At 32.8% G+C, this 23774-nt stretch overlaps 2 protein-coding genes across 5 annotated transcripts in view; one reads left to right on the plus strand and one right to left on the minus strand.

Moving 5' to 3' along the window:
• Positions 1–1562: 1562 nt before the first annotated feature.
• LOC143076198 (uncharacterized) lies at positions 1563–6518 on the minus strand. 2 transcript variants are annotated; one of them, XM_076251892.1, is made up of 4 exons: positions 6386–6518; positions 5703–5882; positions 5174–5344; positions 1563–4652 (listed from the first exon to the last, which is right to left on the minus strand). In XM_076251892.1, the coding sequence occupies exons 2-4, from the start codon at positions 5878–5880 to the stop codon at positions 4630–4632; spliced, it is 372 nt and encodes a 123-aa protein (XP_076108007.1). In that variant the 5' UTR covers positions 5881–5882; positions 6386–6518; the 3' UTR covers positions 1563–4629. The 2 variants fall into 2 exon arrangements, 1 of the variants encoding a protein (XP_076108007.1); XR_012978561.1 differs by lacking the exon at positions 5703–5882 and having other exon boundaries at positions 6386–6500.
• A 1954-nt stretch (positions 6519–8472) lies between these two features.
• Positions 8473–23774, plus strand: part of LOC143076199 (uncharacterized) — a 36746-nt gene continuing 21444 nt past the window's right edge. For 2 of the 3 annotated variants that reach the window (XM_076251893.1, XM_076251894.1), the window contains exons 1-5: positions 8473–8577; positions 13169–13289; positions 16674–18455; positions 19091–19153; positions 21203–21292. In XM_076251893.1, the coding sequence (XP_076108008.1) occupies positions 8522–8577; positions 13169–13289; positions 16674–18455; positions 19091–19153; positions 21203–21292 (2112 nt within the window). In that variant the 5' untranslated portion in view covers positions 8473–8521. The remainder of the gene's footprint in view (positions 8578–13168; positions 13290–16673; positions 18456–19090; positions 19154–21202; positions 21293–23774) is intronic. The other variant, XM_076251895.1, reaches the window with a different exon arrangement.

A 23774-nucleotide genomic window follows, 5' to 3' on the forward strand; every position in this document is an offset into this window, starting at 1 on the left:
AAATGTTGTTGATGTAAGCAATTCGCATATCTAAATAGAACAGAAACCACAAGTCTCCCTCTAAACTTAATAAACTTGTTTTCAAAACAAATTACGTTAAACAGATTATGAAAAGTAATATTTATTAAAGAAAAGTGTATTCAATACAGTACGTCTTCACAAAATTAAATTTTAACATACATGTACAAAATAGTAATACATAATATCCCTCGAAAAATAGAGGCAAATCCAATTTAAAAAATTTTCTATTTTTACATACCTTCATACTTATAGAAATACATAATATCCCTCAAAATACAAGTTAGTCATAGTCAATATACATAAAAGTAGTAGTACATAATTCCCTAAAAATACAAAAAATAATTAAACTAGATTTGTAATTGCTAACAATAACGGATGGCACCCTTCCCCTATTGCCAGGTGAGCGGCAGCCATTTTGAAAATTCCAAAGTCAAAGAGCGTATTAACAAATGTTTATCAACATAGTTGTAAAATTTCATCTCGTTTGGAGCATTTTGAAATTTTTGAAATTTTTGCTGTTTCCATGGTAACAGTTACCATTTCCAAAATTCCAAAGACAGGTGCAACATTGGTACATGCCATGTTACATATCTGTAAAGTTTCATTGGGATTGATGCTATATTCTTCAAGAAAATGTAGCTTTTATGTGTTTTCCCATACGGTCAATGTTAAACGTTTGCCCTGTTTCCATGACAATGGCGGCCATTTTTTAACCTCTTGATATTGCATGCACATCTAGGCATGTCAGGTAACACTTCCACAAAGTTTCATCCACTTGGGTCTTATAATGAAGAATTTAGAATTTTGAAAATTTTTCACATTTTTGCAGTTTCCATGGAAACGGAAGCCTTCTTGAACCATTCCATGGTGCCTGCAACTCTTCACCTAAGGGTCCTCAATATAATAGAGTTCCATCAACTTTGGTCCTTTGGATTTCGAGAAATCTCCTGGACAAAATGTGTGGAAGAAAAATAATAAAAACTAGAATTGCCATTGCAAGCAATAGCGGATGTCACCCTGGTCCGCCAATTGCCACTAAGTGGCAGTCATTTCGAAACTTTTAACATTGAATTAACTTAATTCACTTTACAATACATCATTTTGCGAATTCTCCGAAAATTTAAAAGCATTTTGAAAATTTGGATGTTTGTACTGTTTCTATGGCAACGGCCGCCATTTTGGAAATTCCAAAGATGGATTTCAAGTCTTCGCATGCCAAGTAACATTTCCACAAAGTTTTATTCATTTTGGAACACTTTCCGATTTTTCACATTATTTCTGTTTCCATGACAACGACAGCCATCTTGGAAATGCCAACCCCCGATTGCACATCTGCACATGGGGGTTAACATTATGGTACACTTCCATCATCATTGGTCCATGCAATTCCGAGAAATAGTCTGGACAAAAAAGTGTGGAATAATAAAGAAAAAAAAAAAGAATCGTACAATAACAATATGTCACCCGACCTCCGTCAGGGTGACATAATAATAATAAGAAAAAAAAAAGAAACGTAGAATAACAATACGTCACCCCAACTCCGTTGAGGGTGCCATAACAAGCATCAAAAGTAACAAACTTTTACTCTAAACACTTCAAATTGTCACTGAAAAGCACTGGAAAGTTTATTGACCTCACAATACGACTCGAATATAGATCTACAAATATTAGATTCAGAAACCCCATCTTTGGTAAGAGGACGAAGAAGACCAACCTATATGCTGCATGACGTCACTTGTAGACCCCCCTGACAAAGCTAAAGTAATAGCACAAGCTCCACGAATTCCATGAGGGGTCTCACCGTCGTAAATATCGAGTTTCTTTAAATATTTCCTCAAGCGATCATACATAGCATTCGAAGATACAGGATTGTCAGTAACATCTTTTCGATTTTTACTCAAAGTACGGAATAAATAACCAAACCGTAAATCAACTCCAAGTGCCCTGGCACCTTCAACATACCTTTCCAGTGCTTTAACTGAACAAATTAAAGTATCATCAAATCTTAAGATGGAAAATTCATTCACTTTCCCTTTTCCAAGTGTTTTGCCTACTGTGTGTGAAAATAGAAAACAGTCACCATTTGGTAATAATTTAACCTCTTGTGAAATACACAAGCCCAAGTCATTCGCTCTGTCCCCTGAAAAGTATTGAACTTTGAAGAAAGCTTGATCTCTAAGGAATATGAATCTTTCAGAGGATTTCAAAACAGGATCCAACAACAAATCATCAATATGAACAATAATTGATCGGAGTTTGTCTAAAAACATAGGTTTTGCCTGTTTTTGTACAACATGGGATTTTGACTGCTCAAATTGAATAGCATGCAAATATTTGTCTACCTCTGGACTACACACAGGATTACCAATTTTAGTTATTTCATTCCACTCAGAACCCCGACCATTAGATTCAAATATAGCTTTTAATTGTCCTAGCATAGACTGAACAGTTCCCGCTGCTAACCTTAACGGACACTGACATGAATGAATACCCAACTTACCAAGAAATTCACATGTTAAGTCATGTACTTGCGTTTTCCCCCTTGAATCCTTCATGACCATAAATCGCCTTACATCTAAAGGGGAAGCGGTTTTTAAACACTTAACAGGTTCACCTCCAAATAAAAGATTCTCAAACTCTTTTTCCAGCGAAAGTTTTTTCTTATTATAACTAGTGCTTCCAACTAAACTGTCTAAATATCTCAAACGCCTTTCCACTGAACAATTACTCGTGATTCTTTCCGAACTTTCAATCAAAACGGGGTTTTGTCCACATGACTGGCAAAATTGATACCCAACATCATTTGCATAACCACACACTAAACACTGTTCTGCTGGCAGCCAAACTCGTGGTACACCATTCTACAAAAAGGTGAAACTAAAAACGAAGTCGTGCGACAATTAAACGCCATGGTAAACCATTAGTGTCCAACTTAAAACTTAAACCCTTTAGTAGATGGGTACAACAGGGCTTTGTGTTCATTTCGTTCAGCTAAAACATTCCATACTGACACATGTTCCCAGAAAAAAGGCCACCACACTGGTCTTGGAAACAACTCAGGAACCACAAATGTACAACTCTTAACCCCAATCTGAGCACAAAACTTCAAAACGGGAAAAATTAAACAAAAAGGGGGGAACACATAATTCTAGGAACCTCTTTAAGAGTATCTAACGAAAAAGGGAAATCCTTAATCCATAAATTCAAGTATCTTTCATCATGGCACATGCGTGGTTTTGATGGCTCAATAGTGATAGGTAAAACAAGTAACGGCCGATCACATTCCCCAACTCTGCCAATTACAGTTAATGATCCATTGGCTATTCTTTCTAATAAAGTGTCACACAAAAATTTCTCAAATCCTTTGCAACTAGCAGAATTGTGAAAATAAGCAGGTTTGGGAAGACTTGAATCGTAACAACGACCCCTAAAATTTCCCTTAAAATGTTTAAACATGGGCCTAATATCTACCCCCTGTTTAATCCAGTCCAAAATTTCACCAGGACAACCTATTTTCTCCCATTGTTCTGAACAATACATTAAATTTCCTGCTTTGAAAAAATTAGGATCTAAAAAAGACAGATCCTCAAAATCATAGTCGCTACCATTTACAACCTCTTCAGCACTTGGTAAGCAATCAGAGGGTTGGGTGATCTCTCCTTTATATTTTACTAAAAGTAAAATGTATGTCACTTTGCTTTCTTAATTTAACGCTAAGTGGATCGAAACCCGATTTTAACTCCCAATCTGGAATTTCTGGCTCAAACTTTTCTTTCTTAGCCAAAGGTTCATGATCCCTGATATTCTGAAATTAACAAAAAGAAAATCTTTTCAACTCTGAAAAATTGCTTGAGATTTATAAAATAAAATAAAGGAGAGAGACACTCAACCCTTGCCCGCGTGAAAAAATTTTCACTGGAGATCGAAGCTCCTGGGAAAGGGAAAGGCATCTAAAAGATTAAAATTAAAAAATATACAAAATACATATTAATTAATTGTCTTTTTTCATCTTTGGACAATTTGCAATAAAATGTCCCGACTCCTTGCAAAAATAACATACACCGTTTGACACCCTCCTTGCATTCTTGGAGGCCTAAAACCACCTGAATTATAGTTTGGCCCTGGATAAAAATTAGGATACGGGAAACCAAAACCTGGATTCTGATATCCATATCCAGGAAAAGGAAATGCAGGAGCTGAAGTAGGTGGAGCATCTAATATATCCTGCCTCTCCTTAGAACCTGATGGTTCCTCGTATTTTTTAGATTTTGCCCAGTCTGAAATTAAGGAGGAAATCTTCTTGTCCTCCTGGGAACCAAATAACTTTAAGACGAGCCCACAAAAATCAACATTATCTTCGTATTTTTTACACATTGAAAAAGATTTTGAAAATAAAGAACAGTCCTTATGATTCGCTTTGTTAGCTGCATCAACCAACATTTCGATGGCCGCAAGTAATACTCCCGGTGTTGTGAGTTTTGGTCTTGCTGCCAAAGTTCTAACGTAAGATAGTGCTTCATCTACCTGTAAAACCTTTGAATTTTTCTTCAACTCATCCAGGTCTTGTCTCATTGCTTGCAGCTGCTGGTTTGTTGTGGATGGGTCTCCCTACGCCGCTTTGCCATCACTTCCTACAACAAACAAAACGAAAAATAACTAAACTTCCTTGCAACAGTTTTTAAATATATATCAAAAGGAAAATCAAGAATATCAAAACATACTAGCAATACAAATACAGGATAATGTCTTGCTCTAAATAACATTCGTAAGCTGTAAATGTAGGAAACCATGAAAGTAGTGCCAACATTAAAACAAAATTAAGTGTAAAACGAAATAACGAAAAACTATATAAAATTATCAAGTCTTGTTTTCTGTAAAAAATTAAGTGTCCTTAGCAAAGAAATCCAGATTTCTTGAAAATGCAACAAAACAAGACTAGATCTGTTGCCGTGAACGATATGTGTTGCCGTGAATGAAATGTTGCCGTGAATAATATCTCACTTAAATAAACAAAAGCCTACATAAAGGTCCATAAACATCAAGTTACAAATAAGGAGAGATAATCTTCGATAAGCATTTAAAAAGGGCTAAATTAGAACAGACGGACAAGCAAACTTATCCAAAGAAAAAAGGTAAAAAGAAACATTCATACCTTTCGCCGCTGGTGTATCTGTACTGGGATTACTAGTACTTAACTTCTGACCTCTAGCACCAACAGAATTGGCTAACAATATGCTTTCATGCACTAGAAGTCTCACATTCTCTATATTAATATTGTCATCCTTCCCACACAGAACAATTAATACATCTTTAACGGATTCACCTGGAATTAAATAAGGCACTAATCAATCAAACGGAACAGATGCAATTTCATGTATAATGTGTAAAAAATCACGAACCGTGAAAAGCGAAAATCTCGGAGGTAACTTGCCAAGTTACCGTCAATAAAATCATAACTTTTGATGACACTAAACAACAAGAATTAACATAAAAAACCAAAGGCTAAATTTATCGCACCAGCTACAGATCTACATTTCTAACAAAAATGTTTGTTCAAAAGAGCATTATCGGTCAAATGAAGCTAATTAAATTATCAAAAGCAAAAAATTAAAGCCATATTAACTTTGAATACAAGGTTCTCTGAAAGTCTTAAGAAAACGTTATAATAAATTATAAATTACCTGTCAGCTTCTCAAACTGAGCAATTAATTCGACTTTTGTTAAACTCTCTAAAGGTTCATCTTTTTTCAGTCTTGACAGCTCTAAAACCGCTTCTGCATCTGCGTTTTTTACCCTCAAAATGATCGGGATTAAACTTTTACCCGCCAGGGAGCAATTTGGCTTCAATACCTGAGCCATAGCTGAAATTAATAAAAATAAATTTAGTAACCTCATTACAAATCCGCCATTAAAAATCGTTCAATGCGGACTGTCTTCGTCATAAATTGAAGATACAAATATCTTTTTCTAAATTAACGTATGAACATTCAAAAAATAAATGTGCTCTTAAACTCCTAGAATGAACTAAACCAAAAACATTCTCCTTCAAAGTTATTATTTCCAATACCTCGACAATAACGCAAAATTCGGAGCCTTCTTCTCCCTAGATATATTTAACAAAAATCTCTGACAATATCTTCATTGAACGCTGCAACCTATGCAAACGCCACTTAAAGCTTTAAATCATACTTGTAACACTTCCCGACATACAGGACAGTTCTCAATACGCGTTGCAACCAATGCAGACGCAAACTCCATTTTAGTACATTAATTATAAAAACAGCATTAAACCACAACTACTAGCTGTTATCAACAAATTACATTGAAAGCATTAACTACATTTAACTAGATTTAAAAAACTTACTTCCACAGTAAGAAACTTCTTTACTTTAGACACTACAACCACGCTCTACTCAAGAGCTGTTAAAGTCCGTGCTGTCACGCTTGATAGCAGCGGCCAAACTGAATGTATTGGTCAAATCTCGCGGGACTCACTTATGATATACTGATACATAATGTATAAGGTGTAAAAATAGATCAGTAATAATACAGGTAAGTTTTGGTCGATTGATTTTAATCCAAAATCCTGAATATCATAATATAAACAAAACACTTTAATTCAATATACGTGACTGTGTATATTAACAATAAAAATGAGTGAAAAACAAAACTGTTAGTATTTCTTATTGATGCCGTTTGGATGATGTACATTAAGTTCCTTTATCCAAAAGCTTTCCCGAACCTGTCGCTGGGCATCACTCCAGTGAATGTTCTGTTCAATCACTAGAATTTGCATGCGGTTAAAGTCATCAGGTTTGTGACCCGACTGTCTGAAGTGCTGAGAAACTGGGAGAAGTGGCTTCTTAGAGATATCACTCCTATGGCCATTGAGGCGTTTGTGGAAAGGCTGCTTTGACTCACCAACATATTGGAGGCCACAAACCGAACATTCTAGTATGTAAATAACATTCATACTTTTGCAGGTAACATTGCAAAATATCTTATAGTTGTTTTCGGTTGCCTTACTGTGAAATGTTGATGAATGCTGCATCTGTAGGCAGCATTTGCAGCGTTTTTCTTCACACGAACGACATTCTCCAGAAGTACTTCTATTATCAGACACTTCAGCCCGCACCAGCAGGTTCCGCAGACTACTAGGTTGCCTAAAAGCTATCATTGGAGGCTCGGGAAAAATCTTGGATAGTTTGGAATTCTTTTCAACTGATTTCCAATGCTCACGAATGACACCAAAGCTGTTTTTGAGAGATGGGTGGTAAGTAAGAACACATGGAGTCCTTTTATTTTTATTTTTAACTTTGTATTCCAAAAGTTCACTCCTCGGAATTGACTCCGCTTTCTGAAAGCTTTTTTTGATATTTATAATAAGCTCGGATAGGGACTCAGAAATCTCAGAAGACGAGAACAACTACAAATTTATTAAAAAGAGTTCTTGGATCCCTAAAAATGAAAGCTTTCGGTGGACGGGTGTTACCTTTCCGCGTCAGTTTTCTGTTTAATCTAGCGTCGTACTACAGTACATGATATATAAGGCATGAAAATGTTATTCTTACAGATCAACTAAAGGATCCTACAAATTATATATAAATAATACTTATTCTAGTAAATGGCTTTTAACACTAAAATCGATAGTGTTCCATTTGAAACATTAAAATATTGCTGCGTTCTCAACAAATTATATTGGCGCCAATTATATTTCTACCCGATCACATGCGTTGTCATTACTAAAATCAAGGCTACAAAATTGTTTACTGTTTATATTTGTTTAAAGACTCTTTTGAATTTTCAAAATAAGCATATGGAAGATCATGTTTACTCTGGGACTATTATACTATACAGAGTATAATATAGTTAGTATAATAGTCCCAGGTTTACTGTAGCTTTTCATGTACCTTTAACAAACACATTTTTCAGTTTTTAAAATTCGTTGGGTTTTACCATGTTTGGTATAATAAAGTAACAATGTTAGAAGGAAGTCTCAAGACTCATTTCTCGCGGCAGTTAAAAAAGAACCACTAGAGAAAGATCAGTGAAAAACAGATTTTCTCATGTTTATCCGGTGAAAACCAAAACAAGTTTCGTCCATATTGCAAGCTAAAAAAAAGGAGTATAAAACTGAGACTTGTACAAATTAAGCTGAATATCTCGCGGGATTGCCGATTTTTGTTAGCGTGACACGTGAAAGTCCAAATTATTGTGGCGTGAAAAAGGTAAATGAGGTCTTGCGGGACCCGGGAAATGACAAAAAATTGAGAATTGCTTACGTACATAGTGTAAGCGGGATACGGGAATCTGACAAAACAGTAAGCGGGATCCGGGATCGGAACCCCCCAATGAGACCCCCTTCACGACATGTATTCGATTTAGTAATACGTACATTTTAGTGTGTTGTTTCATATGACATTATGTATGGTTATTAGTCCCGTCGTGTGAACCGGAAGTTGTATTAAAAAAAACGCGCCAAAAAACCAAAACAGTCATAATGCAAACAAATCTAAAGAAATTTGTAAAAAGTATCATAAGTTCATCTGATTTGAGGTATTATAAGATAGTATAGAGTATATCAACAATTATAATTTTCATTTGATTAAATATCCGAACATTACACATCATAAATTCAAGGATTCTTATGTCAGTGTAGCCTACTATGTTATAAAAAATGGTCCCTCAGTCATTGTCTATTTACTTTCAATGTTTTGAATAGATTGCATGAGTGTTTAAGAGGCGGATCGAACCATTTTAAAAAGGGGAGTTCCCTACCCAGGCCAGGATAATGAATGTTTTTCATAGATTGCATGACGGCCTAGCCACAATCAGATGTGCATTTTGTGTTTCACATGAAGTCAAAAATAAGTATCATCTCAGGGAAAAACTCTTTTGATATTTTGGTTAAAAAATGGTTTAAATTATGAAAAATTGCCATCGTTAGGCTAACACTGGAAGCATTTATATAATTACATGCAGTTTTTGGAAGAAATATTTAATATTTTTATTAAATAAATGGTGTTTAAAAACTGTATAATTTTCTTTAATGGTTGGCTTCAAGACATGGGTCACCAGTGTCCGATTTTTGGTCAATGACAAAGACAACAAAATATGTTTAGAATTATTGAATATCAAACATTTTAATTGAAAAAAAAAAATGACAAGAACATGTTTAACTCAGGCCGAGAAAAAAAAGATCCGTGTTTCCGGTAACCCGACCGACCCTGTTTTTTAGCCCCGACCCTAACTTTTTTTATTGGATCTTCCAAAAAAAAAAAAAAAAAATTTATCAACCGACCCTGTTTTTGACACAGGCTTCTGATAGATGACATAATATTTTTTCTCTCTTGCTTCCTCTTGCATAGAAAGCCAGTAAAACATTTTATTAATGTCAAAAGGTATTCCAAATAGGTTAAAATCCAAGAAATTTGCACAGCAGGTGCTTCAAAAACATTGCACATGGCACACTTCCGGTTTTTGAAACTAATTACGGATCCGGACTTGAAAAAACATGATAATTTTCCGGATTTCATTTACGATGTCAAAAAAAAAAAAAAAAAAAAAAAAAAAAAAAAGAATTCCGACCTACCGACCCTATTTTTCAAAATGATGTTACCGGAAACACATATCTTTTTTTTTTAGGCCTCACAGTTATTTCAAACAACAGTAGCTTTCTTTGATCATTAATCTTATCTGATAAAAAAAAACTGTATTTAAAATTATCTATAAATAACAAACTTCCAAAAAAAACCTTTCTTTTTGTGTATAGAACATTAAAATAACTTGTGCATATTCTTACAATAAACAATCAAACTTAGCAATACAATTTATATATTTTGTCTACGGACAAGACATTGTATTCATATTTAATGAAATGCATTATTAAAACCTAATTTTGATATAGCTGAAAGTATTCTCTTGAAGAAAAAAACATACATTTTATCAGGTTTATCTATCAAATGATGCTTAACTTGGAGGAAAATGGAAAATTTTACACAACTATGTCCATTTCATAAATAATATAATAATTTAATGGTGAAGACATCAAGGTCAAAATTAAGTACAGTTTTTATTATTTATAGAAATTTAACATGTTTAATGCAATTCAAAGAATTAACAACAACATTATGCTTTTAAATCTTTTATTCATTCAAGCAATTAGATAATCGTAAAAAGAAAATGCTGTAGACTTACATAATTCTAATGAATAACCAATGCTAACGAATGGTGAATAAATTTTCCTTTTTACTTGCATATACAAAACTTTGAGACACATAATTTTCAAATAAAAACCTTAATTTTGAAAAAAATATTGCGTTTTTTCAAATTTCAGTGTTTTCCCTAGGCTATTCATGCATGGCGGTACCGCTACGCATAAAATTTCGGCCGCCATGCATTTATCATACCCGCTATGCATCCCACATGTGTGAAATTTTATTATCTTATAATATGAAGTGACAATTGACAAAACTCTACAGGTGTTTCAAACTCACTGGACTGATAATTGATCGTAATTAGATGCAACGCTCTGATTTTACAACCACGTTGATTAGATAGAACAACATTGAAGACTTCGATTGCATAATAGAAATCGGGAGTTCAAATTGTTTTAATGATAAATATTATAGCCTGATACAGCTTCCAAATATCCTTCCGTGAAAAAATAAAAAGTAAACCTTTTGCAGTATAAATTTTACGTTTTGAAATCATAAGTCTGACATCGAAATATTTATATCAAACGCAGTTGATTAGTTGTAACAGAGAATACACATCATTGGGTTGAAACATGATGTAACTTTGACCTCCGTAGCAGAGTTCAAAAAATTTATGGGTCACTGAATATTCACAATTCAGATCGTTTTTGTTTTGATGTTTTTATTTTTGAAACTGATCTTTCAAACTAGTTTTAATCCAGAAGAAAATAAAAACATTGCTTGACTGTACCTTAAGTTGAATATCTATATCCAAATTAAATTAATTAAAACTGTAATCCATGATCACAAATTGAATGCTTTGTTTACAATTGTTGAAAGCCATGTGCTTTTTGGCGGGAAAATTCGGGAAACCCCTTATAACAGGAAACAGTTACATTTCTGATTTTCATTGTTATTTATAGACAGTAGGAATTTCATTTTGGAAATCATTTTGATTAACTGCTAAGATTTATTCATGAAAAATTAATAATTTCTTGGGGTGAAACTGATAATACTTTTTTTTATTAAAATAATTTACATCTAGGGGTATGGAAAGGAGGGCTGTTTTTTTGGGTTTTTTTTTCAATAATATTACAAATATATATAAAGTTCACCAGTCTGAAAATACATGGTTAAATGGATTTTAATTCTGAAAAACTCATGTTTATTTAATTCCTTTATTATTTCCATCATAATCAGAAACAAGCTACATGTATAAGGTATTTCAAACATATATTTTTGGCTTTTATATAAAGAACATTCAAGACTATTAATATGTATGTGCCTGTAGTAAAAACAAACCTGGTAGAGCCTAAAAAAATTCTACAGGGCCCTTGAAAAAACTTTTGGATCCAGGCTGGCCTTGAGAGAAAATGTTAAGTATTGTTCCTGACTGTATTGCAGATTTATGTGAAGTTTTTAAACTGACATGCACAATTCATTTCATAAGTGTAATAAAAACAATTCTACAAAACAACGCCATGCATCGCATTGCAAATTCATCTTAGACCCACCATGCATGAAGAATTTTCTAGGGAAGACACTGAATTTCCCACTATTTTTTATAATCCTTTTTTTTCCTGCCAATAATGTATAATGTAAAAACAAGTACATTTAGGTATTTAGATATTTTTAGATTGGCAAGCAAGAAATACGAAAATATTTTAACTTATTATTACCACAAAAATTAAACTTAACCAGTATAAAAAGACAATTAAAATTATACAACTGTTTGACACTTAGACTGGTACAGTAGACCGGAGATACAATTTTCTATTAAATCAATCTTTACCTGTCAAGTAATCCAATTATCCTATCAGTGGTGTGCCGGTAGAGATCAAAGTAGGATAAGGGCAATTCATTCCTCAGTGTAGGGAGTGAGGTCGCTATCACAATAAACATTTACACGATTTTGGGAGAGATTACTCCTAAATTCCTCCCAACATTTTGGGAGGAATATCGGATTTTTCGGAGTGACTCCGACATTTTCCTTGGTGTAGGGTTTGGGAGAGCTGGTCCTTTTTTAATGGTACTGTAGGTCTATCAGGATTTAATTAACATATTTTGTTATACACTACATTTTTTTTGTATGTCACAATAATAAACATATTTGTATTGTATTGTATTATGAACTAATTAAATGTACCTGCATGTACCTGCTTCTCTAAATAATTTTTATGCCCCACCTACATGTAGGGGCATTATATATGTTTTTAGTCTGTCCCTCTTTAGGTTGGAAGTTTTTGGTCAAGGTGGTGATTAATAAAGCTGAAGTCCAAATCAACTTGAAATTTAGTACACAATTATCATGATTATTTTCCCTATTATCTATACATGTATGATCTTTCTAATTATAATGCCAAATTAGAGTTTTGACCCCAATGTCTGTGTCATTTTGGTCTTTTGAGGACAGTTGTCTCATTGGCAATCATACCACATCTTTTTTACATACGTGTTTCCGCTAATGCGTTAAAAAAAATAGGGTAGGTACATGTACAAAAATGTACATGTAAGTAGGCAATTTCATTTTATTTTACAAACATTTTTAAGCTGGTTACTATTAGGGAATCAGTCCAACTTTAACAGTGCTTAAAAAATGGCATAAAAAGTGTTAGCATGGTTAGGGTAGGCACTCAAAATGAAGTAAGGTCATGAAGTAGGGTTAGCAGAAACACATGTAATACATTATATTTTTTGGCCTAATTCAGGCTTCTTTCCTGTATCCGTGGGCCTGCCAATAATTGTATTCCAGAATGAGGTTGCATGAGGTGCTGTAAGTAAATATTAGTTTAGAATTGGACATATTGGGCATGCTGTTTCTTTGTCATGTTTGTACTCGTTCTATAACATGTTTAGTAAAATATTTGCATATTGCCTGATTGATTCAAGTGAGTAGGCCAGGCCAGATTACAATTTTGATTTCCAAATGAAAGCATTATTTATATTAACAGTGTGTTGACAAAGCGTCAGGTGAGAGATGCCTATAGTCAGCATGTTGGGAGGAAACTGGAAAGTACAGAAAAACTGACCATCAACAAACTTGTATACCAATACTTGGATGAACTTAACAAGGTAAACAGTGAAATTTTTAAATCAGAAAATTAACTAGATTTGCCATTGCAAGCAATAGCGGATGTCACCCTTACCCCCATTGACACTAAGCGGGAGCCATTTCAAAAAAATTTAACAGTGAATGCATGATATATATATGCACGGCTATATATACTGCAGCTGTGCTATTTGAGCAGTCAAATTGCTTTGACCGTATATTTATATGTGATATACAGTCACTGACCGTACATCAGCTTGTTTGTGACGTTGACAATGTGTTTCCATAGAGTTTTATTTATGACGCCAATAAAACATACAGGTTCGCGGCAATTATACGTTGTCCGCTCACAATTGAAGAATGACGGTTTTTACCCTAAATACTCCATTTTGAACAGTTGTAAGAGTTGCAGTATATAAAGAATAACCATATATTGTCTCTAAATATCAATCTGTTATTTGTACTCGGCTCGAAACAGGTAGAAATGCTCGGCACAGCCTCGCTTTCTACCTGTTTCTAAGCCTTGTACAAATAACATTGATATTTCGAGACAATGTATGGTTATTCTATATATATCTTTCTGTAAATTTTTAGAGCATTTAAAACAATTCACATTTTTGCTGTTTCCATGGCAACGGCAGCCATTTTGAAAATTCCAAAGTCAAAAGTCTCATCTAAACAAGCCAGTTAACCATATTATTAAGTTTCATTAAGTTTGGAGCATTTTGAAAATATTTGACATTTTTGCAGTTTCCATTGCAACGGTGGCAATTTTGGAAATTCCAACATCAAAAGTCTCATGCAGACTTGACAGTCAACATTCTTTAAAAGTTTTATCAATTTCTGAGCATTTTGAAATTTTTGAAATTTCTAACATTTTGGCTGGTTTCTATGGTAACCAGGTAACAGAGATCATTCTAAAATTTTAATGACAGATGCCACATTGGTACATGGGAGGGAACATACCATAAAAGTTTCAATGGATTTGACCTACATGTACAATTATAAGTGAGTAATTGCTAGTTTTAAGAATTTCCCATAGGGTCTAATGGTAAATGTGTATCCAGTTTCCCTTGTAATGGCGGCCATTTTGGAATTTATAAATATGGTCAACACATCTTGGCATGCCAGGCAACATTTCCATGAAGTTTCATCAAGTTGGGTCTTATAATGAAAGATTGAATGGATTTGCAATTTTGATGTTTCCATGGAAACGGCAGCCATTTTATAGTTCCAAAGTTGCACTGCAACTCTAAAGTCAGTGGTCCTTGTTATAGTGAACTATCATTAAGATTGGTTCCATTGGCTCTGAGAAACTGCCGGACAAAAGTAGGTGGAAGAAAAATAATATTAAGAATAGGGAAAAAGAAACAGAGGAAAAGCAATATGTCACCCGACATTGTCGATCAGGTGACATAATAAAGTAATTGTTATGTTTATTCCTTGTTCAAAATGTAGTTAGACATATCGCCCTTGGATGAAGGTGTTAGCCTCTAAGGGTAGATTACCACATGAGGATAAAAATTATCATCCAAGACACAGTTGAGTGTGAATATTTGTCACTATGGTCACTGAGTGTATAAATCACCCGAACACCTTCATCCAAAAGTAGTATGTTTTTTTTTTTTATTATACTGAATGTCTTATGATTCAAATGTGCAATTTGCTATAAAATGTAGAACTATTTAAAAAAAAAACTTCTCTGATTGGCCAAAATTATTAAAATGCCTTTTCCAGCAAAAAATAAGTATTAAAGGGAAAAGTTCTGAAGTTGATAGGACTTCAACTGCATGTTCAACTTCTTTGAATGTATGTTGACCAAAAGCTTTAACCTAATTTTTCTAATATTGGAAAGATAAATTGCTGAACTGACATAATTTTAAATAGATGCATGGGCAAGTACAAATGTAAGCCGCAACATACCAGAAAACATTATGGCAAGTCTAAACTATATATTACCATGATTACTCTAGGCACGTAAGAATTGAAACTGAATATGATAGAGGTTTGTTTAAATAAATCGATAACTTGTAAGTGACGACATCAAAAGTTCATATAGTTTTTTCACTATCCCCCCTACCCCCCTCTTAACTTTATTTGGGAAAAATTGATTGACCAATAAGGATATATATAAAATTGATGTCAATTTAACAAAACTTGCAGCAATTTTGACCCCCACCCCCAAACTATTTGAAATAATTTTTTTATCCTTCATTGATATTTTTAGGTCTCCCCTAACTAAATCAGTAATATTTCCTATAGATACATATACATGTACAAGTTTAAAGGATTCAAATAGTTTTGATCAAGCCTGCGACTTTTGTCGCAAAAAGCTTGACATAGGGATAGTGATCTGGTGGCAGTGGTGTTAGCTCACTTCTTAAAAGCTTTATATTTTAGAAAGTGGAAGACCTGGATGCTTCATACTTTGAATATAGATGTCTCATGTTACGAAGTTTCCGTCAGTCACATGTCCAATGTCCTTGACCTCATTTTCATGGTTCAGTGACTACTTGAAAAAAAAAGATTTTTTGTAATGTTAAGTTCTCTCTTATTATAAGTAATAGGATAACTATATTTAGTATGTGCATACCTTGCAAGGTTCTCATACCAATCAGACAGTTTTCGCTTGACCTCGGCCTCATTTCATGGATCAGTGAACAAGGTTAAGTTCTGGTGGTCAAGTCCATATCTCAGATACTATAAGCAATAGGTCTAGTATATTTGGTGTATGAAAGGATTGTAAGGTGTACATATCCAACTGTCAGGTGTCATCTGACCTTGAACTCATTTTCATGGTTTAGTGGTTATAGTTAAGTTTTTGAGTTTTTGTCTGTTTTCTTATACTGTATGCAATATTAATAGGTCTACTATATTTGGTGTATGGACTGATTGTAAGGTGTACATGTCTAGCTGTCAGATGTCATCTGACCTTGACCTCATTTTCATGGTTCTATGGTCAAAGTTAATTTTTCGAGTTTTGGTCTTTTTTTCTAATACTATATGCAATAGGTCAACATTATTTTGTGTATGGAAACATTAAATGATCTCTATGTCAGTCGCACAAGTTTTATTTGACCTTGACCTCATTTTTATGGTTCATTGCTCAGTGTTAAGTTTTTTGGTGTTTTGGTCTGTTTTTCTTAAACTACAGTGTATAAGCAATATATCAACTATATTTGTTGTGTGTTAGAATTGTTAGCTGTACATGTCTGCCTGGCATGGTTCATCTGACCTTGACCTAATTTTCATGGTTCATTGGTCAATTTTTAGTTTTCTTGGTTAATGTTAAGTTTATGTGACAGTTGTAATAAAGCTTTATATTTAGTACTATCAAGTAAATATTAATGATGAGTAAAGAAGGCAAGACATTTCAGCGTGTGATTCTCTTGTTCATATATTTTCAGAGTAGTTCTTTCTCAGATGGAACCTCTTTGAATTCATCTGTTAACTTGGATAACAAAGAAAATGAAAAGAAACAGGAAAAAGAGGAACAAAATACATCTTCATGTGGTAAAGTCATTACACCAAAGAAAACAAAAAATGAAGGAACTCCATCTAAAATACTTAAATCAGAAAAGAAATCTTCCCAAAAAATACGTTCTCCACCTAAAGTAATTAAGTATAATCATGATAGTCTGCTGAAGAAAACACCCCAAATGAAAACAGGTTTAAGCATAGAAAAATCTGTATCTGGTAACAAGTCTAGCCAAAAAAGGATTGATGATAAACCACTTATAAAAAATTCTGCTGATAGTAAAAGCTGTGAAAAAGGAAATGTGACTATTAGTCCAGGAGGAACTAAACGTTTAAGTGCTAATCAGGTGCTTGATGCTGTTCTAAACTTGGATGTTAATGAATGTAGCGAGGAAGAAGAAGAAATCAGTGATGCAGAAAGTAAAGAGGAATGTAGTAAATCTGAAACAGAACTACACTCCTCACGAGGAAAAAAGTTTAGCCATATGGTAACCAATTCAGATGATGAAATGGACTGGAAACCATTTGCTGACGAGTCCCTGTCAAAAAAGAGGAGAAATGTCATTGAAAGTGATTCTGATGATGAAGCTGATGAGAATGTAATAAATGATAGGGCATATGACAGTGATGATGACCAAGAAGAAGAGAAGATGGAAAAACTTAAAAGAAAGAATAATGACACAAGAGAGAAAAGGAGAAAAATGAATAAAAAACAAATATCTGATAACGAAGAAAGTCCTATAAAAATCAAAAATACAGGAAAAAGTAAAGGGACTTCAAGAAAAAGAAAAAGTTTTAATATAGATAGTGGATCGGAGTCTGAACAACACGAGAAGGACATGGACAAAGGTTTAAAAGAAAAGAAAAAGAGAAAAACAATAAAAAAATATGAAAGTGAGTCAGAAAGTGATTTGAATGACACAGGAAATGTAGAGGAACCTAAACATAAACATAAACAAAGGAATGAAAAACAGAATAAGACAAAAGGAAATAAAAGAAAAATGATTTCAGATAGTGAATGTTCTGAAGATATCAACAGTGACAATGGTTTTCAGGAGAAAAGGAAAGAAAAAACAAATTTGATCAACAGTAAAAAACAAAATAAAAAGAAGTCTGTTTCTAAAAACAAAGAATCGTCAAAGGTCAAAATTAAACAAGAAAAGAAAAGACAGAAGATTGTAGTGGATTCAAGTTCAGAGGATGAAATGTTAATTAATATTTCTAATAAGAAAACTAACAGCGTGTCACAGGATGAAGATAAAGAAAAGAATGAAGAACTTTCAAGTTCAGAGGATGAAATGTTGATTAATATCTCTAATCATGCTCATAAGAAAACTGATAGCGTGTCAAGGGATGCAAGAAAAATTAAAAATGAAGGACTTTCAAGTTCAGGGGATGAAATGCTGATTAATATCTCTAATAAGAAAACTAAGAGTGAGTCACAGGATGAAGACAAAATAAAGAATGAAGTACTTTCAAGTTCAGAGGATGAAATGTTGATCAATATTTCTACCGGTAATAAGAAAACTAAAAGCATATCAAGTGATGCAGAAAAAAGAGAAAAAAGGAACAATGTAAAAGGAGATTCTTTTAAAGATTCAAAGAAAAGAAAATCAAGCACTGACATTCCAAAATCTAAGAATCAGTCTAAGACTTCAGTTTTTGATGAGGAAACATCTGATGAGGAACTAACTTTAGCCAGCATTAACAAGGTATTTATATAAACAATGTTAAACATGATCATGATAATCATGATGATAAAAGTTATAAATTATAAAAGTTTAAATAAAAGGAAATTTTGATGAATACTTAATATCTATGTTTTTGTCTAGGTTGACATCTCAATAAAGATTGTCTACATTACAGGTGATTTCTGATGAGGATTTATATGATAATAAATTGTTTTTTTTTTATAAATTATGCTGTTGGTTTTCTTTTTGTATAATCTCATATTTTACTTGTCTGACCCTTTATCACTATAGTCAACTATATGATGTGAGTTGGTCTCATTGTTGAAGGCCATACGATTACTGAAAATTTCTTACATCCACTCAATTTGAATTCTTGAGGCTAGGATAGTAGTCTCATTGGCAATCATACTATACCTCCTCACTTCTATAAAAACACTGATTCCTCTATGAACCAACCAAATACTGAAGTAGTGACTGCTGATAAATTATAAACTTTAGAAAAAGCAAAAATTCAACAACATTTAGTCATTATTTTATGATTTATCAAATTAAATATTCGTGAATGCAGATAAAATATATATATAAATAGCTATGATATTGCCTTATATGTCATTGTTAAACACTTTTATACATGATTTGACTTTTATTGATTACAGGTGACTTCTGATGAGGACAGTAGTTCAGGCAAAGAAATTAAACCAGAGAAAAGTACAGCAAAGGTACACTGTGTTTTTATAACTTGAATGTATACATACATTGTATATACATACAAATACTTGATATTAAAAATGCTAATGACAGGATTCATGAGGCATATATATATTTAATTTCTCAAAAATTAAGGGATGTAGAAAGTTGTCAAATTAGTAAACAATTTTCTGCTTACCTGGAATAAGGGTAGTTTTGAATGAAACTACATGTACACTGACTGAACTGTGTAGTTTTATTATGTTACTACCTCTCAGCCAATGTGTTTACATCAAGCACCTGCTTGGCATTGGTCTAGAAATTAGTCAATCAGATCTAGAATTAAACATGTTAAAGGACAATTGTAAGATAAGATAATTTTTGTGGAGCCTGCGACTTTCATCGCTAAAGCGAGACATAGCAATCCTATATTCTGTCGTTAGCATTGTCATGGTGCTCATCAGCGGTGTCCACGAATATTCACTCTGGTTAAAGTTTTTTTAAATTTTAATAACTTTCTTAAACTGTCCTGGATTTCTGCCAAACTTCATTGAACTTGGACTGAAGCTTGTTTATAATCATAAGATAGTATCCACAAGTAAATTTTGTAAAATAAATATTCTGTTTTTCCGCATTTTACCTTTAAATGGACTTAGTTTTTCTGCCAGTTAACATTACATTCACTCTGTGGTTAAAGTATTTAAAATTTAAATAACTATCTTAAACTATCCTGGCTTTGTACCAAACTTACACAGAAGCTTGTTAATGATCTAAAGCTATTATCTAGAAGGAATATTCCTAAAATCTTATTTCCTGTTTTTCCGTATATAACTTAGAAATGGGGTTAGTTTTTCTTCCACCTAACATTACTAACAGTCTGCAGTTAAAGTTTTAAAAAAAATTATTAAGATTTATGAAGAAGGTGAGACACTAGGTTCCACGGAACCCTTATGAATTTTAATTAACCAATCATGGTGCCCAAAATTTTAGCTATATAATCAAATGAATAACAAAATAAAGCACAGTAAATGATTAGAATGATTAGAATGATTAAAGTCTAATTAATTCAGAACATTAATACACATTCAAACAAAGTAACATAATTATAAACCATGTTATTGACAAAACATCAAGTTATTTTGGAAGCCACTGATGTGGAGAAATTACATTTCTTAATTTGTTTATAGTTCTTGGTCTATGGGAGACAACTATTGATTGATTTTATTATATATTTTTCTTTCTATCTTTTCAAACTACATTGATATTTTCTTTCATTCTTCAAAAAGAGAGTGCAATAATTAAGATAAGGTTGAAGTAACAAACAAATCTGTCAATGGGAAAGAATTGTAGCTCTGAAAAATGTTAGAAAAATAACACTGAATCATCTGCATTGAAGAAGTACAAAGAATCCTTAAATTCTTTTAAAGCTATATTTAAAACATCTTCAAAAAGGAGGAAAGCACACTGTCAAGTGTTTGAAACCAACAAAAATGCTTTGACAGTTACTCTTTTCAAAAGGGATTAAAAGGCAAACAAAATCATTTTTTTTTAAATTTCAGTACAACACTGTTTAACAAATTTCTCAATTTTTGTGTATAAATTAAGTAAATTTAGAACAGAAATGGGAAATTTGTCAAAGAGACAACAACCCGATAAAAGGTTAGAAAATAGTCCAACAAAAATTTACGTAATAAGGTATATAAAATTAATAATTTCTATAACAGCACTCAGACAAAAGAGGCTATGAAGAAAATGGCTTAAATTTTTAAAAGTCAGAGCATGCAATTATACCCCCTTGTACATAGTGTAAGCTCTACTTGCTTTGTGACACAACTAAAATATACCACATACCCCAAAATACTTACAGACGGGATGCAGACGTATGAGGGTACAATATGGGTAACCAATAACAGCACTCAGAATATATTTTCTGTCAGGTACCACTTTAATAATCCACTCAACAAAATAAATTTTTACAAACAGTATTAATCATGTTAATCAAATGAAATTTTCCTGCATACAAAATATCAATGTTTGTGCCTAAAGTGTCACACTTTGATAAAGATTTTTCTACATTACAGGTGACTTCTGATGAGGATAGGGACAGTAGTTCAGAAGAGGAAAGTAAACCAGTCAAAAGTACAATGAAGTCCAAATCATCAAAGCTGAAGGTTGGCTGTATTTTTATAACTAACTTAATACGTTAAATCTAATGACACGATTAATATTATATTCTGAAAAGTTGAGGGATTTATAAAGTCATTAGAATTGTGTACAATTTTAAGCTCGGGCTTAAATTAAAATATTGTTTGTTTGCAGTTTACCTACCGACCCTTGAAAATCCTCCCGACTGTGAAAATTTTATTGCTTTAAATTTGAAGAAATTATTTTTAATACTTCTATAGACGAGATCCGAAAATTCGTGTCCTTTCTGGAATTGGTTGTTTAAGTCTAGGTCAATTACACGTTTTAAGTTGTTTTTTTCTCGCCTTCCCGTCAAGCGTTCATGTGACCGTTTAATGATAAAGCACATGGAAATTGTTTACAGTTATCCATGAAGTTATGGAGGAGTACTTTACGCTGTCGACTTCTGTCAATTTTAAGACTAATAACAAACAAACAAGTTGAATAGTAAACTGTTTATACAGATTCAGGCACATAAAATGATGTCCATGATGATATCATTAAAGAAGATGAAGAACTGACATGATAACTCATCTTTCTCAACAACTTTCTGTCTCAAACAAATCGGGTACAGAATCTTTTGAGCCGGACTCAGTTATAAACCAATTTCAGTGGTTAAACAATTCGACAGCAGCTTGAAGTATGTCTTATTTTCTATAAATCGTTGTAAAGAAGACAAAGATGAAACCATTTCTTCATGAATTTATGGATACATGTTATCATGCCTTTACGGAGAAAGAGCTCATTTGAAATGTAAATGGATAGAGACCATGCCAAATCAACCCAAACTACACAAAGATGTAGAGAAAATAAATGATTAGCTTAGAAAATAAATGATTAGCTTGAAAAATAAATATACTATATATTAAATCTATCTTGGATTGCAATGAGTATGCTCCTTTAGGATAAGGGGAGTTGCCCCACTCATTGCAATTATTCTCTTTCTTTATGCAATATTAAATATACCGAAACTTTGTGGCCTGTGTGAATTGAATTAAAACAGGTTCCTAGGAGCTATGCTGCCAATTTTTTTTATGCAGTCAAAACATTTCAGTACAGACCATTTACTTTAATGGGGTGCTATGGATTTCACCCCAAACTAGCAAGTTTTCTTTGGTTTTCATTTAAGCCTGGCATCAACATATCTTTCAAAATATAACCTTATTACATATAATTAAATATTGTTAGAAATATGAAAACAGTCTTTTTTGAGTTGCCTTCTTTTCAATTGAGGAAGATTCAATGGCTGATTTTTTTTTTTATTAAAAATACACTCTTTAAAAAACATTGTCTACATTTTTTCTGATGAAAATACTCTACTCATGAAAACATTCTAGTCAAGAAGCATATATGTCAGTGAATATATTTCTTTAAAACAGTTCTAGTCATTCCTTGTTTTTTAGTGTTTCAGTATATAATAAGAACATATTTTATGTCATGATAAATTGGATAATCACACTATGTAAAAGTTTCAGTTTTGGTTAAAAAGGTTTTTTTATCTGACAATGCCTATTCATTATGTTGGTTTTCAGTGTTTCTTGGTTTTTTTTTCTTAAGAAACTTGGTTTGTGTAACTGCTTGTTTAAACTTTTTGGCTGATAAAATAAAATATTTTTCCTACCTACCGACCCTCTAGTCTGAAGGTACAGTCGGAAAACTGCAAACAAACATATTTTTAAGGTTGGCCTCACCTGCTGGAAAGAGAAGTTCTGATATAAAAGGACACTGACTGGACAGAACTATGATCATTTCCATAATGCATGTAAAGATAGAGCTGTTAAACATCCAGTGAGAAATTATATACAGATTCATGCTAAAAAGGTGTTGATAAAAAATGAAAATGTACCCTGCTTTTTACATGACCATGATGACTGACATGCTGAGTGCGTTTTAGATGTGTTATTTTACACAGAATCAGTCAAGACATCCTGACCCTGAGCTGAGGGGATCTTAGATTAAGATATAAGTTGTAAAAAAAACATGCCAAATTATAAAGAACTGAGAATGTATTTCATACCACATTTATTATCAACACAACCATTGTTTGTCTTCATTAAAGAAAGTGTCTTTCAAATCAAATGTTCCTGAATATAGAATATCAATGTTTTTGCTCCAAATATTATTGTTAAGGTGGTACCTACCTGAATATAGAATATCAATGTTTTTGCTCCAAATATTATTGTTAAGGTGGTACCTAACACCTTAATTAACGAAAATTGATTTGGCTTGTTTAATTTTCATAAATTTTTTAGAAAGTTTTTACTTTGACCCTTTGAAAAAAAAATTAGATTTCAAAAAATTTGAACCAACCTTTTTATCAGAAAAATTACACTGGTTATATAGCAGTTTGACAAACACTAATTTTGATCATTGAGAAGCTTAATATTCCGTTAACAACACCACGTAATTAAAACATTTAGCTGATTTTACAGAGTTATCTCCCTGTAGTGTTAGGTACCACCTTAAAGA

The sequence above is a fragment of the Mytilus galloprovincialis genome, chromosome 5 (genome assembly GCF_965363235.1).
Source record: "Mytilus galloprovincialis chromosome 5, xbMytGall1.hap1.1, whole genome shotgun sequence".
NCBI classification, from domain to species: Eukaryota; Metazoa; Mollusca; class Bivalvia; order Mytilida; family Mytilidae; genus Mytilus; species Mytilus galloprovincialis.